The sequence below is a fragment of the Theobroma umbraticum genome, unplaced genomic scaffold, assembly GCF_002168275.2.
Source record: "Theobroma umbraticum cultivar Fairchild unplaced genomic scaffold, ASM216827v3 scaffold_44.0, whole genome shotgun sequence".
In the NCBI taxonomy this organism is placed as follows: Eukaryota; Viridiplantae; Streptophyta; class Magnoliopsida; order Malvales; family Malvaceae; genus Theobroma; species Theobroma umbraticum.
In genome coordinates, this window is record NW_018397255.1 from 3060503 (window position 1) to 3076458 (window position 15956).

The window sequence follows — 15956 nt, forward strand, 5'->3', positions numbered from 1 at the left end:
TGTGTTTTACAAAACCCAATCAGTAAAATCCAGTTTTAAGATCCCCTTCCTTTAATCATTTCTCTATAACCCATGTTCTAGTACTGTTAAAAACAGAAACTCACCCATCTCTTCAAACACCCCCCAACACCCCTCCCTCCAGCCTCAATCCAAAGTTTATTGATGTGGGTCTCTTGCTGTTTGGTATTAGATGGATACCTTGTTTAGACTTGTAAGTCTCCAATCATCCGATCAATCTTTCAACTCTAGCAGAACTTCTAGCAGCTCTAGATCCTCTAGACAAAACCATCACTACCAACAAGAAGACGAAGAATGCTTCAACTTTTTCATGGATGAAGAAGACTTCTCTTCGTCTTTTAAACACTACTATCCTTATCATCCATCATCACACCACCCCAACCCTTCTACCACCACACGACTCCCACAACCACCACTACGCAACATTCTCCCCACCACTCACCATGCTTTCGACCCTTCTGACTTCTCTTTCTCCCTGCTAGTGACCTAAGCTTCGATTTCTCCGGCAAGTGGGCTACCATATCCTCCTGGAAACAGCAACCGCTATTGCTGATCGAAACAGCGGCCGTGTCCAGCAGCTCATGTGGATGCTCAACGAGCTTAGCTCACCTTACGGTGACACCGACCAAAAACTCGGTTCTCACTTTCTTCAAGCCTTGTTTAGCCGCATGACTGACTCTGGTGAGCGTTGCTATCGAACTTTAGCCTCGGTATCTGAAAAAACCTGTTCTTTCGAATCAACAAGAAAGATGGTATTGAAGTTTCAAGAGGTAAGTCCTTGGACTACTTTTGGTCACGTAGCTTGTAATGGTGCAATCATGGAAGCTTTCGAAGGTGAAAGCAATTACACATAATTGATTTAGCAACTTATTGCACCCAGTGGCCTACTTTGCTTGAAGCCTTGCTACCCGCACCGATGAAACCCGCATTTAAGGCTAACACTTTGTTGCTAGCAAAACGGCGGCGTTTCAGGTGCTGCAGGAGCTGGAGGCTTGGCTGCAGTCCAAAAAGTAATGAAGGAAATAGGAAACAGGATGGAAAAGTTTGCTAGGCTTATGGGAGTTCCCTTTAAATTTAATGTGATACACCACGCTGGTGATTTATGTGACTTAGATTTATCAGAACTTAATATCAAAGAAGATGAAGCCTTGGCCATCAACTGTGTTGGCACGTTACATTCGATCACAGCCGTGGACAATCGTAGAGATATTATGATATCAAATTTCAGGCGATTGCAACCAAGGATAATCACGGTTGTTGAAGAAGAAGCCGATCTTGATGTTGGGGTTGACGGGCTGGAGTTCGTTAAGGGATTCCAAGAATGTTTAAGATGGTTTAGGGTTTACTTTGAAGCCTTGGATGAGAGTTTTGCCAGAACAAGCAATGAAAGGTTGATGCTGGAACGAGCAGCGGGTCGAGCCATAGTTGACTTGGTGGCTTGTGCCCCGTCCGAGTCCATTGAGAGGCGCGAGTCTGCCACGCGCTGGTCCAGACGGTTCCATGCAAGTGGGTTTAGCCCGGTTGTTTTGAGTGACGAAGTGTGTGATGACGTACGCGCCTTGTTGAGAAGGTACAAAGAAGGTTGGTCAATGGCACAGTGTCCTGACGCCGGAATATTCTTGTCTTGGAGGATCAGCCGGTGGTTTGGGCCAGTGCTGGCGGCCTTGACGACGGCGGTAGGCTTTTTGTGCACGGAGAGTACTACTTTTGGGAGTGATTCACACGTGTGTTATGTTTTTCTCGCACGTGTAAATGGGATTGGTATTTTATGGGGTTGGTTAAATTACTTTGTGTTTATGGAGGAGAAAAAGGGTGATAGAGGAAGGGGGGAGTGCAAGAATTTGCTTTTGATTTGAATAGGATTGGGAGTAAATTGATTTCCACTAATTATAAATCTTCGTTTTACCATTTTATGATTTTTTTTGAATTTTATGGAAAAATAGGTTATGGGATTTTGATCATCTTCACATTGGAGAGAGCTTTACTTTCTTCAAAACTTAATCAATACCACCAACTTTGACCCGTGCTGGCCTGCTGAAATCCTCCCAAGAGACTTGATGCACAATTTGACAAAGAACCAATTTTTCTTAAGTTTAAACACGAGGGTTGGTGTTGGCTACTAAATAATTGACATGCTAAGTATTTTTAAATCATTGTTAATAATAGGACCAATTGAAATGGGGTTGGTATTTGGTGTAAAAGGGGGGGGGGTGATATCAGCTTAATTAGGGATTAATAGTTAATTATTTGATAACTAAATAAGGGTTTCAAAATTTCAGTTATCCATTTAAAAGGATGAATAGAGGTCCTTATCTAGTTTGGGCCCTTAGAATCTTAGGACGGCCATTTGGTTAGGGAGTTGAGTTCCATTTGGTGGGAATCTTATGAAAAGGTGTTTGTCATAAGTGGCAAACCGGGACTTAGTGGCCAGCACGCTACCAATTCTCTTTCTCCCTTTTTTATTTTTCAAAAGAAAATTATAAATGCAAAATGTCTTTGCCTTTTCTCTTTTGATTTTAGAAAGGGAAAGCTTTGGTTTTGCCCATATAAATGGCCCCCACCATAACCTAGAAAACCCTTTCATGGTGGTGTAGCAACGTTAACAAGCATTGCTTTTGGCCCACGCAAGAGGAGGAAGAAGAAGAAGGCAAGCAAAAATAAAAAAAAAAAGCTTAAATTTGTATAGTGGGAACTTCTTTTTAGGGGGTTCACATCTTAATCTTTTGACGAGACTTGCCCCCTCCACGTTGACACCCCAACGCCCTTTTTCATTTCATCTTAACTAAATTATTATTATTTTATTTTTCTTCCTACGACCTTTTCAAATATCTTTTTCTATCTTTCTTTTGCTTTCAAAATAAAAAAGATAATGATAATATAACTATGCAAACTTCTTTACGTGTATTCTCATCCAACATATGTGCCTGCCTCTGTGTGTGTTTTATTAAAAAGAGCGTCGGCCCATGCTTCCTCGGCTCTTAGCTTATGCTTTGAATTGCTTTATGTCATTGACAATGACCAGTAGCTGCTGTCTTTCGAGTCGATATATTTCGTGGACCTATCCCAAAGTTCAAGTGGCAAGTTGTAGCATATTGAAAAGATTATTGAACAAATTTGGCCCTTGCATGTTGCTGTAATATATATATATATATATATTAGTTCTACCTATTTTCGGACTTCTCTATGTTTTTCCCAGTCTGGGTCTTCTTCTGTCTCAAAAAAGAAATGGAAAATATTGAATAATCATATACTTTGTTGCCGTACGTATTCTTCACTTTTTTCTTTTAAGGGAGTAAAAACTTGAAATCAAAGAACAAAAACAAAAGGCAAGAAGTATCTATTTATAATAGAAATATGATGTTTGGTACAGGTATGTTATATATATGCATCTAACTACTTAAAAGAATATAGCAATTAATATTATTTAAAAAGATTTGAATTGAACAAACTTAATTTGAATAGACTTAAGTCTTCGTTCTTGCTATTTGTTTTGTTTGCTGTGTGTTAGTTGCTCTTTGTGAGTCACATGATAAATTAACCTGTTCCAGATCAATGGATGAAGTCTATTTATTCTTACTAATTTATTTGGTAGTATCTAAACGCATGAGACACAATTACATTATATATATCTTCCTGTATAATGAAAAATCTAATAGAATCCCTATATGTACTAAAAATATAACGTAGTCATTGTTTGCAAAACGGTAACTGGTAAAGTTAATAGTGTTTATATTTTTACCGTCTTTTTTTTTCTTGATTTGCACGAAATTAAGATAAAAGCATTGATTTTAATGTATTTTATATTAAAATTTTAAATTTTTTTATAAAATTGATGTTTCATATTTTTTTAATATAAAAATAAAAGATTATGAAAAAGTAAATCGAAATATAAAAAAATAAAAATATTAAGTGTTTAAAAATAGATATATAGTTTTGAGACATATCTCAAAGAGAAAGACAGACAAAAAAACAAAAAACAAAAAGACTAAAAGAATAATTAGTATAAAACGGTAAGACAAGATATGCTGCAATGACAATGCCATAAATTGTACTTCTTATATAACATTATTTATGGGACAAGTCTGGATTACAGATCAAATCAATGGAATATATCCGATTTGACTAGAATTGGTTGAACTTAAAGAATCACGATTTAATTCCAGGACGTAGAATTATGGGGAATTAGGGAACAATTGCTCATATGTTGTCTAATCGATCCATAGACTAAAAGCCAACCTTACGAATATATAATGCAACTGTACAAACAATTTTCTTTCTTCAATTAGGCTTAATTTGTACAAGCCTAGTTTAGGTTAATCCCTATAATTTATTTACTCTTTATTTTTACTTCTAATAGTTAACTTGAGGGAAGGAAATATGTTACGACCAAACTAAAGTCTATATATCCGGGCCAATTTACCCTGTTTCTGGAAATTTATTATCATCCTTTAGTAGTTAGCCAAAATTAATATCTAATTTGTATAAGTTCATTTAAAGAAATATTGTATTGCTTTTTTTAGTAAGTATTACTATTTATCTTATCAAAAAAGGACTTTGATTTAAGTTTTTGGACAAAAAATGGGGACAACAGGATAAACTGACACTGTGTGATGTGCGGTGGGGGGGGGAGGAAGGCCATCAGGCTTTGGGGAGTAGGGGACCTTCTTTATTTTGGAGGACAACATTGTCACTGTAAATTATGGTCCCGTATCACTATCAAAGTCCCCCACTGCTTCCCCCTTTTTCCTTTGGATGTTTTTTCAAGTTTTCAACACCAATTTCCCATGTTTCCGAAGCAATTCCCATAGCTTCAATCAGGGCTAAGCATATGGGCCTTTTCCTTCCTTTACGAAGCAAAGAGAGACCTTTGCAACGCCTCATATCAAATGAGAATTGCTAAATTACTTCTAGCTTCATCATATGATAAAAAGAAACAAAGAAGGCAGTGAAAAAATGACAGAAGGAACTGTAAGCAAATTATTTAGGAAAGGAAAAAAAGTTCTCAACCAAATAGTAATTGTCTCTGTGATCATTTACTATCCTCAAAGCTAATATTAACATTACCTACAGAAGAGATTTTTGTAAGTTCACCGGCAGTGCAAAAGATTGAACATTTTCACCAAATTATTGAGGTGTGTGAGCTCAAAAAAGGCTTTGCAAATCAGAGACAAGGACGCAAACCAATGAAAGAATAAGTGAAGAGCCTTAATATACATAAGAGTACACCAAAAACTAATGATCACCTCAAAGCTAATTTTAACATTACCTACAGAGAGATTTTTGTAAGTTCACCGGCAGTGTAAAAGATCGAACATTTTTACCAAATTATTGAGGTGTGTGAGCTCAAAAAAGGCTTTGCAAATCAGAGACAAGGATGCAAACCAGTGAAAGAATAAGTGAAGAGCCTTAATATACATAAGAGTACACCAAAAACTATGTATTTGAAAGGAGGAAAAATGAGCCAATCAGTTCGACAGTCTCCATCTCAAGGGAAGTCTCCACTTCCGATGCCAGTATATTGACACCCTTGGCCATAGTGGGAATCCGAAATTGAACTCAAGAGGCCGATCAGCAGGACCCCCCACTATTAAAGGTAACCATACATATCTTGAGTCCCTTAGGTCAGCTGGATTCCATCGATCTGCCATGAAAATATAAGAACCTGGAATCCCTGGCAAAGGAATCACAAATGTACTCTGTGCAAAAAAGGTTGCAAGTCGAAACATTTTGTTCCCTCCAATGCATGGATTTCCCATTGTCTCCCATGGGCCCATGATTGACTCAGCTGCATGAGCCAGTGCTTCATTTGGTGCCCATCCAGTGCAACCCGATGTGATCAGGTAATAGGTCCCCTGGTACTTGAATAGTGCTGGGGCTTCCCGATGCTGCCCAACCAGAATCCGTCGCATATCAGGCTTCACATCTAGATAATCTTCACTTAGTGGTCCTATGTGAAGTTCACTATTATCCTCGGACGAATAAATTAGATATGCTACACCATCATCATCTTTGAAGATGGTCATGTCCCTGCTCTCATATCCATGGGGCCTTTGGCTACGGAGATATTCAAAAGGACCTGTTGGGTAATCACTACTAGCAATGCCAACAGCAGCTTTAGTGTAGTTGGCATCGTCAATATGCATCCACATTACATACTTTCCCGTATGGTCATTGTAAATCACTTTTGGCCGCTCCAACACATTGGATTTGTGGAGATCATGGGTTTCATCTGTCTCTTCTGCAGCCAACACAATGCCCTCATTTTTCCACGTCCACAAATCCTTGGAAGAATAGCAACCAACTCCTATGACATCAACCTGATTACAAGGTAACCAAACAATTCAACAAAAACTTTTTGGAAGAAAAGAGTTACATATGCAATCAAATACCAAACCAAGACTATAAACTAGAAATAGGTGCTTAAAATAAGGACAGTATTGTGAAGGTGCAATGATGCCTTACATGTCAGCTATAACTACCCACATTCTTTTTTTGGAAAAGCATCTACATACACTAAAAAAAACATGTAGCTGCAAAAAATAATCTTCTATGCTTTCACATGAGTAAAACCCAGAGAGGCAAAAGATTATACAAGGGATGAGTCCTAATTACGCAGCATTTATCTTCCTTTCTCAGTCCCTAGGGTTGAACAACTGATAGATGAAGTGGCTCAAAAGATTTTCAATTTGCAATCACAATAGTCTGCTTAATCTGGATATGATAAAGCTATATTTATATCTCTTTGAATTAGAAGAAATCCACAATGAAACTACATCAATAAAGACAACTTCTTACACAAAGAAAGCTTCTCTTTCACTGTTTTAATAACTACAAGTTTACCACAGAGAAATTTATCACCGCAGCAAAACCATCACATACACCTACTTATGAGTTATGACTCATTCCCCACCTGGAGATAGGTAGAATATAATATGGCATATAATTTCTTGGGTTTCAGTCACAAATATAATCTCAAGACACTTTGGCAGTAGCACATATTTCAATAACATCATCAAAAGGTATTGCACTTCAGTGGTGACATAGGTAATATGAAAACAAATATAGATACATGATAAAGGACTTTCATTGCTACTAAGGTACCGGAGGTGTAAATAAAGAAAAATGAGTCATAAGCACTTCATTGAGCATAAAAGCATTAAAATTCCATGTTCTTACACCTATGTAACCATCTTTTTTCATACTGTCAAACCTTAAGAATCCAGAGATTATACAATGGGGCTGATCTTGTATCTTCAGCATCTTGCAACTTATAAAGAGACTGATAAAGATCAGAGCTGCTAGTAGCTCACAACTCACGTTTTTAGTTCAGAAGTGTGAGTTTCTTTCAGTAAAAGAAAAAGGTTTGGCATCAATTTACCAAAAATCAGAACAAATACCAATGATAGCGGTTCTGGAACTTGGTTTGAATAATTTATTCCTTAGCATTGTAACTGAACCAAGATACTCGAATTTTCCACTATTAAAACCAAACCCAACTGGGGAAGCTTGTAAGCCAAATTAAATATAACCAAATAATTTGGCTCAGACCAGATCAGTTTCAGAGCGCATATGCATCTCCTTTATTGTGCTCAGGATTGAGCTTCTCCATTTCTAAACAAGTCCATTTTTGCATTGACAATAAGCTTCTCTACTCCAAAATCAATGTTACAATCAATAACATGGAATTGAAGATAACATAAGGATTTCAAAGAATAGGAAGCGGCTAAAGAAGGATTTGAAAAAGCATCAATGAAACTGTCTTCAACTTGAAGTCTATTGTATTTTGGATTTAGTTTCACTCATTTTATATTGAAAAAAATTGGGATTTCTAGTGTAAAGTACAATAACGTGAAAAAATACCCCAAAATACACTAATATTACTATGTTTATGTGATTTTTAATATGGGAGTTGGTACTTTCAAGACAGACTTGGTTTAAGTCATTACCAAGGACTATAAACTCTTCACATTCAAGGAGGTCCTTACTAGTGAAATTATGAATTATTTTTGCAATGAGTCATGGATGCCTAGGATCCTAGTTTTCATGCTTTTATCCCTATATCTTTATTTGGCTCTTTCTTACTCTCTCTTTTTCTCTCTCTAATTTTCTGGTTGTCAATTATATAATTCTCAGCTCTGTTTTTCAGAATTTTCTTCAATTAGATCTGTCCCATCCTTCTCTGCTCTTAAAATCCTAAGTCCTCAAATACTAATTACCCTAAAATCCTTCTACATTGCACTATGTTTTCCTCACAGAACAAAACCTACACCTTGTTTCTCTATGTTCTGCTGACTTGGAGCTGTAACAAATGCAAGCAACAGATTCTCCAGTGCTGGCAAATTAAGCAGCCATAAACCTACAACTTTTTCCCTGTTCAAGTCCTAAACTCTAAAGTCTTTTCCTCCAGACCTGCTGATACATGAAAACCTTAATTTTCTTAAGACTGAAGTCAAAAAAGGTCACAGAAATCATTTCTCAAATCTGTCCAATGTCAGAAAAATAACCAGTATCAGCTATTTGGTCATACCATACCAAGTCAAGCATAGAAACATGCTGCAGTGGCAGATAAAGACAGTATGCAACTCATTGTTGCATAAGTACTAGTCCCATATTAGCAAAGCTCTAGGTGGAAATTAGATTATGTATTCAAAATGATTAACTTACCCGTGCTGCTCCCTTTTTATGAGCATGGTAGGTAGGTCCATCTTTGTACTCTCCATACCAATAGTATGTACTGGATCTTTCATCATAGAGTATACCCCCTCCATGAGCCTGAATAGGATTTCCCTCGGTATCCAACCAAATTCTCCCTGGATGGTAGGAGTAGCTATCATTTCCTGCATCCTTTGTTGGATCTATAGCAGTTTTCAAATCTGGAAAGAATACATGCCGAAGCTGGGAATTCTCATCAAGAAATTCATCAATTAGAGTGGTTGTTCGCTTGGGTCTCCGTTTAGCAGCACGTGGGGATCGCTTGCCCCTAGGAGGGGGAATCTGAATATTTTCTTCCTCCACCTGTTCAAGTTCACGGACTAATGGATGACGACTCATACGCAATTGGATATCTCCACCCACTGCATTTCTGTGGCTAACAAGAGAGTACAGATGAAGCATAAGAACTAACCCCACCAAGCTCCACACTACAGCAGACATTGAGCATCTGCTCCCTGCATTGCAAGGGAAAGCGGTTGGTTTCCTGTATTTGTTCCTCACCCTCATATTCTCTTCCTTTTTTATCTCCAAGATAATGCTGCAATTAAGCAAATGCAACCTATGGAGATCCAATAAAATCGGACCAAATATGAGTCACAACAATGCTAATTTATTCTATCTCTTAATTTCATCAAGATTTGAGTACAACAAACTCCGCACTAATACTACAGATTGGCTAGACTTAGATTGACTACAAATAGCAACCAAGTCCAGAACATAGACAAAATGCACCCTTTTCATGATTAGTATAGGCAATTATCAACTCCTAATCGTAAAAAAGAGAAGGATCAACTTGACAGAACAAAATATGTATAGTTGCACTATATTTACCATGTTCTCGACATGCACCATACGGTAAATTCAAGACACCCTTTTTATACTGAATAAGAAAATTATAAACTGGAAAACAAAAATAGACAAACAAATTAAAGTTCATTTAAATGCAAACAATCCTATTTACATAGTTATCACCTCAAAAATTATCAAACTTTGAAATTACAATCAACTTTATACTGCAAAAGCTAAAACCCATATGCAGACCCACAGAACACACAAAAAACAAGAACTTAGCCGAAAATTATTAATACCCAGAGAAAAAAAAAACTTACCTGACAGAACTCTATGAAAATTCCCAGTCTCAGGTATGGGCATCTCTGCTTTACCCTATCTTTAAAGTTCCAAAGACAAAACCAAGCAAATCATAGTCTGGTAAAAACACCCAACTTGAGACAATTTCCAACAATCTTACTAAAGACCCAGAGAGATGGAAAAGAGAAAAGGAGTAAATTCAGACAAGAAGTAGACAAAGCGAGGAGAAGTTGAGTAGTTTATGTCTTGTTTGTTTAAAATAAGATCTTAAACAGTTTAAATGAAGAAGATGACTGTGACTTTTGAACAAAGATTTTTCCTTTTTTTCTCTCACTCTATCTATTTTATCTATATATCTTTTGTTTCTATCTCTTTGTGCTGAGTTTTGGAACTAGGACTCGACTCTGGCTCTCTGTTCCTTATCTATGTTTCTACACCATTCGGATGTTAGATATTTGCTGTGCTAATGATGATTTTATTCATTATTTGGTAATTAATTAAATGTTGTATATGCAATAATAATAATAATAAATATTATCAAAAAGAAAATTTAGTTAAAAAAAGGAAATAAAATACTTTTAATTAACTAATTTATTTAGGCATAATAACATTTCCAATTTCGATACCCTAAAACAACTTAATTAGGGTGCTTTTTTCCTTGATAACCAAAAGAAAGGAATCTGAGTAATTAAACTGAAACTTAAAAAAAAGCAAAGAATATGATAATGAGAGTTAGGTCGAAGTAGAATATGGACTAGTTGACAGCGAGATTGAGTTGATATGGCATCTGTAGTTTTGATTAGTTGACCAAATTTTAGCACCAACCATGGCTTTAGCATTACCTCTTTGCTAAGGTCGGTAGGGGGAAAGCATCACTTTTCAAGAAATTAATTTTACATTTTTTATTTTCATAAATTGATTGTTTACCCCCCCCCCCCAAAAGCAAAGAATAAGTTAAACATAGTACTAATTAACATGTTGAAATTTAAAAGAAAATAACATTTTTATCATTTAATACAATTGGCTATTACGGATTATGATTATAATAATTAGCATATTAAAGGCTTCTAATTACAATCTTGTGCCCTTAAAAGTTAAAAATATCATTAAATCATTTAATACAAATTAAATGATAATATAGTGGCTTTGATTTGTTGACTTTTTAGCCCGTATTTGGTGAGGATAAAAACAAATAATAATTCCCTAATTAGGTGATCGAGTCCTTTGGAATTTGCAAAATAAATCAAAACAAAGCAAAAACTCCGTAACCAAAACATTGGTTTGGATTACCATTAAGAAATCAAAAATGGAATTCCTTAATTACTGTAGCTTTTAATATCGTTAAAGTGACATTTTTCTTTTTCCTTGGTTTTATGTGTAATACATTGTTTCCACATAAAGTCATCAAGGAAAATTGGAACAGAAGTTAAAGCAAATTCATGTATTTCTGCTCTTTTTCTTTTTCAATTCACGAACACTCAGATGCATTAATTTGTTTGTTTAACTAATTAATCGAGCTTATCACCAATGATTAGATTCTTATTCTCTCCATTACTACACAAAGTCACAGGTTGCGACAGCTTTGCATTTGTTTATTTTGATGGGCTTCTTCCAATTTAAAGAGTTATCCCCTAGTAGCAGTTTTTAAAGCCCAACCATATTCTGTTGTCACTAGAAATGGCTGATAACATTTAAGTATTTAAAGAATCATTTAATATCTTATCATCAAACGCAAATTTGATCTGATGATTAATCTAAGGTAATTTTAGCTTGAATTATTTTACCATGTCTTAGGACAATCATGAATATGTACTAAAATTTGATTGTGTGACATAAGTTTATACAACCTAGCTAACCAAGAGATAACCTCCACCGTATAAGTTTGCTATTCTAATGAAGGGTTTGATCGCCTTGGGTTAGGGAAGATTGAACATCTAGAGAAGCACCTTCCCTTCTCTTGATAAGCTTTCACAATCCAAGTTAACTCTAAAAGCATCATGGAAATTGAAAGAGATAGCATCGATGCCCATAGCCATCGTAGCGATGTCCTAAACGGTCTGCATTGATGCAGGAAAACGTCAGAGAAGGCGTCCTTTACCATGCTGCATTCAGCCAAGTTCTGCAGATCAGGAAACACATTGAGCATGTACTGAACAGAATGGCTGTATGCCGATGCCTCGTTGTAAGTATCCTCGGGAAGGAATTTTCCATTACTTGAGCATACTTGAGTGGAATTCTCATTGTAACAGGTGAACCTTGCAAGGATCTGCATACGAGTTTTCAATCAAAAGTATTAACAGGGAAGTCACAAATTCTGGACAAAATTGTTATGAAGGAATTCAAGATTTCGTGTCTGGTGGCAGGAGTAATCTTTGCTTACATTTGGTATGCTGCCGATGGGGATGGCATCTTCGGGGCAGACTTCAGGTACATAGCTGTAGTTAGGTGCTCCGGAGAAGGGGTCACATATCATCCCAAAGCCAAATAAACCATCATTGTGTTCGTTCAATTTGATTCTTGAATATACCTCAGTTATTTGCAAGTTCAACTGCAACATATATAGAAATGCATTCACATATAGCATATCATATATAAAACTATATCATGCTTTTCATTTTGCAATGAAAATACTAATCAATTCAGTACCTCCCATATGAAATCATGTATAGTGGAGCCAACTCCAGTCAAGATTTCGTCTGAATTTGTTGAATTCATGCAGGGTAATATTGAGCTTAAGATGTTGTTTTGGGGGTCTTGGACAAAATCTTCAAAAGCTGAACAAGAATCTTGAGCAAAACTGCATATAGCGGGCACGAGGTTCTTAAAACTTGTACGGTTCACAAGGAAAAGAGAGGGTGGGAAAGCAGAGATCTCGGACTGTTTACTCACGTGTGAAGGGAAAAATCAAAGCCAGTCAAAACCCAGCACAGAGCTGTTAAGATCCAGCAGAAACAAATTATGCTGAAATGCAGGAAGAGGAACACGATGGAAGCAATAAGCATAAGGCAGAAGTTTACATCTTAAATGAAATATAAGCTGATGGAGGAATTCAGATTTTTCCTTACAAGACAAGTCCAGGGTGCCAATGCGACAGAAGCAGAACTGAGCCAAAGCAGCAATCCATTAGTCTAATCAAGTTAGTTGTGATTATGCACTCTTTAGAATCAACCAGATACTAAAATATTGTTTTGAACCAGAAAATGAGTAAGCAATACACTTTCAAAATCAGAATTCTGGATTGAATAGGTTTTATTTGTGGTAAAATCAAACCTGATATGCCAAACATAACAAATTAAGCATTCATCAACTAAAGAGAACTCACCAAGTGCAGCAATCAACAATAGCAAGTTGACCATGGCAATCACAAGATGTGCTATGTACCTAGGTCAAAAAAATGTAGACGGTAAAATGCATATAATGAAAGACATAGTAGGACAAAGCTATTGCCTAGGAATTGGATGCTTACGAAGTTTGAATTGCCACATCGATTGGACGTTCATGACTTCTAACAAAATTGTGAATGGTTCGTGATTCCTTTCCGAGTCGATGTGTTGTCACATTCAATTCCTGAGATGTCTTTCGATCATACGGAAGCAGAAGGTATTGTATTCTTGTCATTGCAGTAATTAATTTTCGGATGGATTTGCTAACATCATCTCCAGCACTTACAATAGTATCCTTCAGTTTCTTTGTTCTTTGCAGGGAGCTCTGGTTTGCTGCGATTACGAAGCTGGCAGCAACGCTTTGGGTTGAATCACGTGCAAAAAAAGTGACAATTTATCAGACTAGTTACTATAACTTCCCCAGTAAAACAGTGCCAGTGTTTCTAACCCTGGTATAGCATTAGACCTAAACTATACCCTGAATTGGCTTCCATTTTACAAACAGATCGATATGCTTGTCTGTGTCAGAAGCAAGAATCTTCCATGAAAGTATATGATAACTTAAAAGCAATCACTTTAAACTAGTCTATAATGAAGGAATATTTTTATACATGAACTTTTGGAGTTAGAGGTAACTCCAAGGATAGGGATTGGAGGCCCATGATCCTTAAGCTGCACGGAATTCTTGTTGGAATATGACTTAAACAACAGCCCATTTCATTCCTATTACCAATTGAGAAAGAAAACGGAAGCAAAGATGGATTGATTGAGGCACTTACATGGCGAGCAACGTTAATAGGAGGAACATCATAAACAACAACAAATAGTAACGATCCAAATGGTCAGTGAAAGAAGAAGAAGAAGACTCGCTACTGCTTATGTTCTTGAAAATCAAGAAAATCCCAAAACATATACCACACACTGTCCAAACTCCCGCCATTGCATATCCATGAACTCCTGTAAATGCCGCAGACTGAAACATCATTAAAGAACAAAAAAAGAAACAACAAAATCAATGCTGTACACTCCTTTCCTCAACAGAATCAAATGAAAAGAGAGAAAGACCGGAACTCACGGCCCAGTAATGCTTGTTTGTAACGTTATAGACTCCACGGTAGTCCTTCAAGTGTCGAAGAGGATCGGGCCTCTTGAAGGAATGCTCGAGAGGAGGCGAGCCAAAAACTACCAACTTTGGTGAAAACATGGAGGAGAAAACGAGTAGGAAAATAAGTGAGGCAACAGCTCCATTTGGTTCAGACATGATGGAAAATTTTTAGAGCAATGAAAAGGGTAGAAAGACAGACAAATGATGCATCAAAATCTTGCAACCTTTTGCTTGGTCGTCTGACTTAGAGAGAAAGGTAAGAATTGCTTGTGGTTATGGTTTTGTAAAAAATTTTGAGAATGAAGGAGAATGTTTAGAGCAACGAATCAAGAGCCGAAGTTCCTGGTTCATTTTGACCACCTTTTCGGTTTTTCTCTTTTGCTTAATGCCTTAAAATGTAAACCTCTTGTGATTTTAAAGGGGAAATCCTATGCAAGTGACTGGGATTTTACAATATCCTACCTTTTTTGGTCGTGAGAAAAACAAAATTAATTATTGCCATGCTTGATATTTTTCTAGTGATTTGCATGCAATATTAATTTGTCATAAATTAATAATTAATGATGCGGCCAATTGTGGCATGTGATAATTAGTCAATGAAATCCAATCAAATAATTCACTATATATGGCAAATGGTTTCAACTTATTTTCCTTTTCAAAAGGCTTGAGAAATGTTTCTTATCAAACATTTTTTGTAATTAAATTAAAAACTTGAAATTGCATTTTAAAAGTTTTCGGATTCCACTTGTGAAACAAAGGGAATCAAATTTATAAGATAGAACAAAGCTTTCTCGTGATCTTGACGATGATATTTTTAATTTTCTACAAAGGGAAAAGGAGGGAATGGAAATGAATTAAAATAAAAAAATATAACGGAGAATGATAATTTTTTGTTTAGAGAGAAAAAAATAGAAGAAATTGACTTTGATAAATTTTTTCATTTTTGTGTACACAATTAATCATTCTTATCTAACAAATTAGGCAAGTTTGAACCAAAAACAAAATGTCATGAATTTATGATTTTACCTTAATTAAAGTTTTTCTCTCTCTTTTTCTCTTCAGTCCTCCGTTTTTTGCAAGCAACTAAAGATTCCAGTTAGAGGCTGAAGTAGGCCCCCGTACTCATCCGCTCAAACCAGATTATGGAAAAAGGTTAGACCCATTTACAAAATGGGCTAAGGCCTTTTTTCTCCAGAACACAATAACGCTCGAGCCATGGCTCTGGTCTGCCACCTCAATTCTTCGGCACAACTATTTTATATTACGTCACACAGGATCTCCAAACTTTCACTAAACGCGATTGATTCCACTCTCCAGGGACGTTACTTTGATCACCAAAAACCAACCAATCACATTTCCCCGTGAAGATCAATAGCCATTGATGTGACCATTTGACTGTTCAATCTATTTCTTCCTCCGGACTTCTCTCACTCTTGATTGGTCCGAATTGGAGTACAAAAAAAAGCTTGCTGTTATTTTGACCGAAGTAATAGAAACAATAAAATCGAACCGTCCATACTTTCCCATTCACTCACTACCAACGGCTGATATTTTCCTATATTATTATTATTTTTTTCAACTGCCCAAACATCGCCCACCGTATTTTAAAATCCAACTGCTGGCCCCAAAAAAAAAACATAAAGAAAAGA

At 36.4% G+C, this 15956-nt stretch overlaps 3 protein-coding genes across 6 annotated transcripts; 1 reads left to right on the forward strand and 2 right to left on the reverse strand.

Moving 5' to 3' along the window:
• The first annotated feature begins 47 nt into the window (after window positions 1–47).
• On the forward strand, window positions 48–1970 carry LOC110409187 (protein SHORT-ROOT-like). The gene is given in 7 exon segments (XM_021418455.2): window positions 48–488; window positions 491–535; window positions 538–861; window positions 864–914; window positions 917–937; window positions 940–1644; window positions 1647–1970. Coding segments are annotated over 7 exon segments (1533 nt in total). The 5' UTR covers window positions 48–190; the 3' UTR covers window positions 1736–1970.
• Window positions 1971–5202: 3232 nt separating this feature from the next.
• LOC110409757 (uncharacterized) lies at window positions 5203–10268 on the reverse strand. 3 transcript variants are annotated; one of them, XM_021419213.2, is made up of 3 exons: window positions 9840–10268; window positions 8683–9268; window positions 5203–6335 (listed from the first exon to the last, which is right to left on the reverse strand). In XM_021419213.2, exons 2-3 carry the CDS (start codon window positions 9235–9237, stop codon window positions 5484–5486), a joined length of 1407 nt encoding a protein of 468 aa, XP_021274888.1. In that variant the 5' UTR covers window positions 9238–9268; window positions 9840–10268; the 3' UTR covers window positions 5203–5483. The 3 variants fall into 3 exon arrangements, with proteins under 3 accessions (XP_021274888.1, XP_021274887.1, XP_021274890.1); XM_021419212.2 differs by having other exon boundaries at window positions 8683–9289; XM_021419215.2 differs by having other exon boundaries at window positions 8683–9185; window positions 9840–10267.
• Window positions 10269–11661: 1393 nt separating this feature from the next.
• On the reverse strand, window positions 11662–14485 carry LOC110409765 (uncharacterized). Of its 2 annotated transcripts, XM_021419222.1 has the most exons (10): window positions 14278–14485; window positions 13982–14175; window positions 13489–13561; window positions 13286–13386; window positions 13142–13200; window positions 12885–12921; window positions 12709–12780; window positions 12466–12616; window positions 12200–12367; window positions 11662–12085 (listed from the first exon to the last, which is right to left on the reverse strand). In XM_021419222.1, exons 1-10 carry the CDS (start codon window positions 14461–14463, stop codon window positions 11705–11707), a joined length of 1422 nt encoding a protein of 473 aa, XP_021274897.1. In that variant the 5' UTR covers window positions 14464–14485; the 3' UTR covers window positions 11662–11704. The 2 variants fall into 2 exon arrangements, with proteins under 2 accessions (XP_021274897.1, XP_089638592.1); XM_089782466.1 differs by having other exon boundaries at window positions 13286–13561.
• Window positions 14486–15956: the final 1471 nt, after the last annotated feature.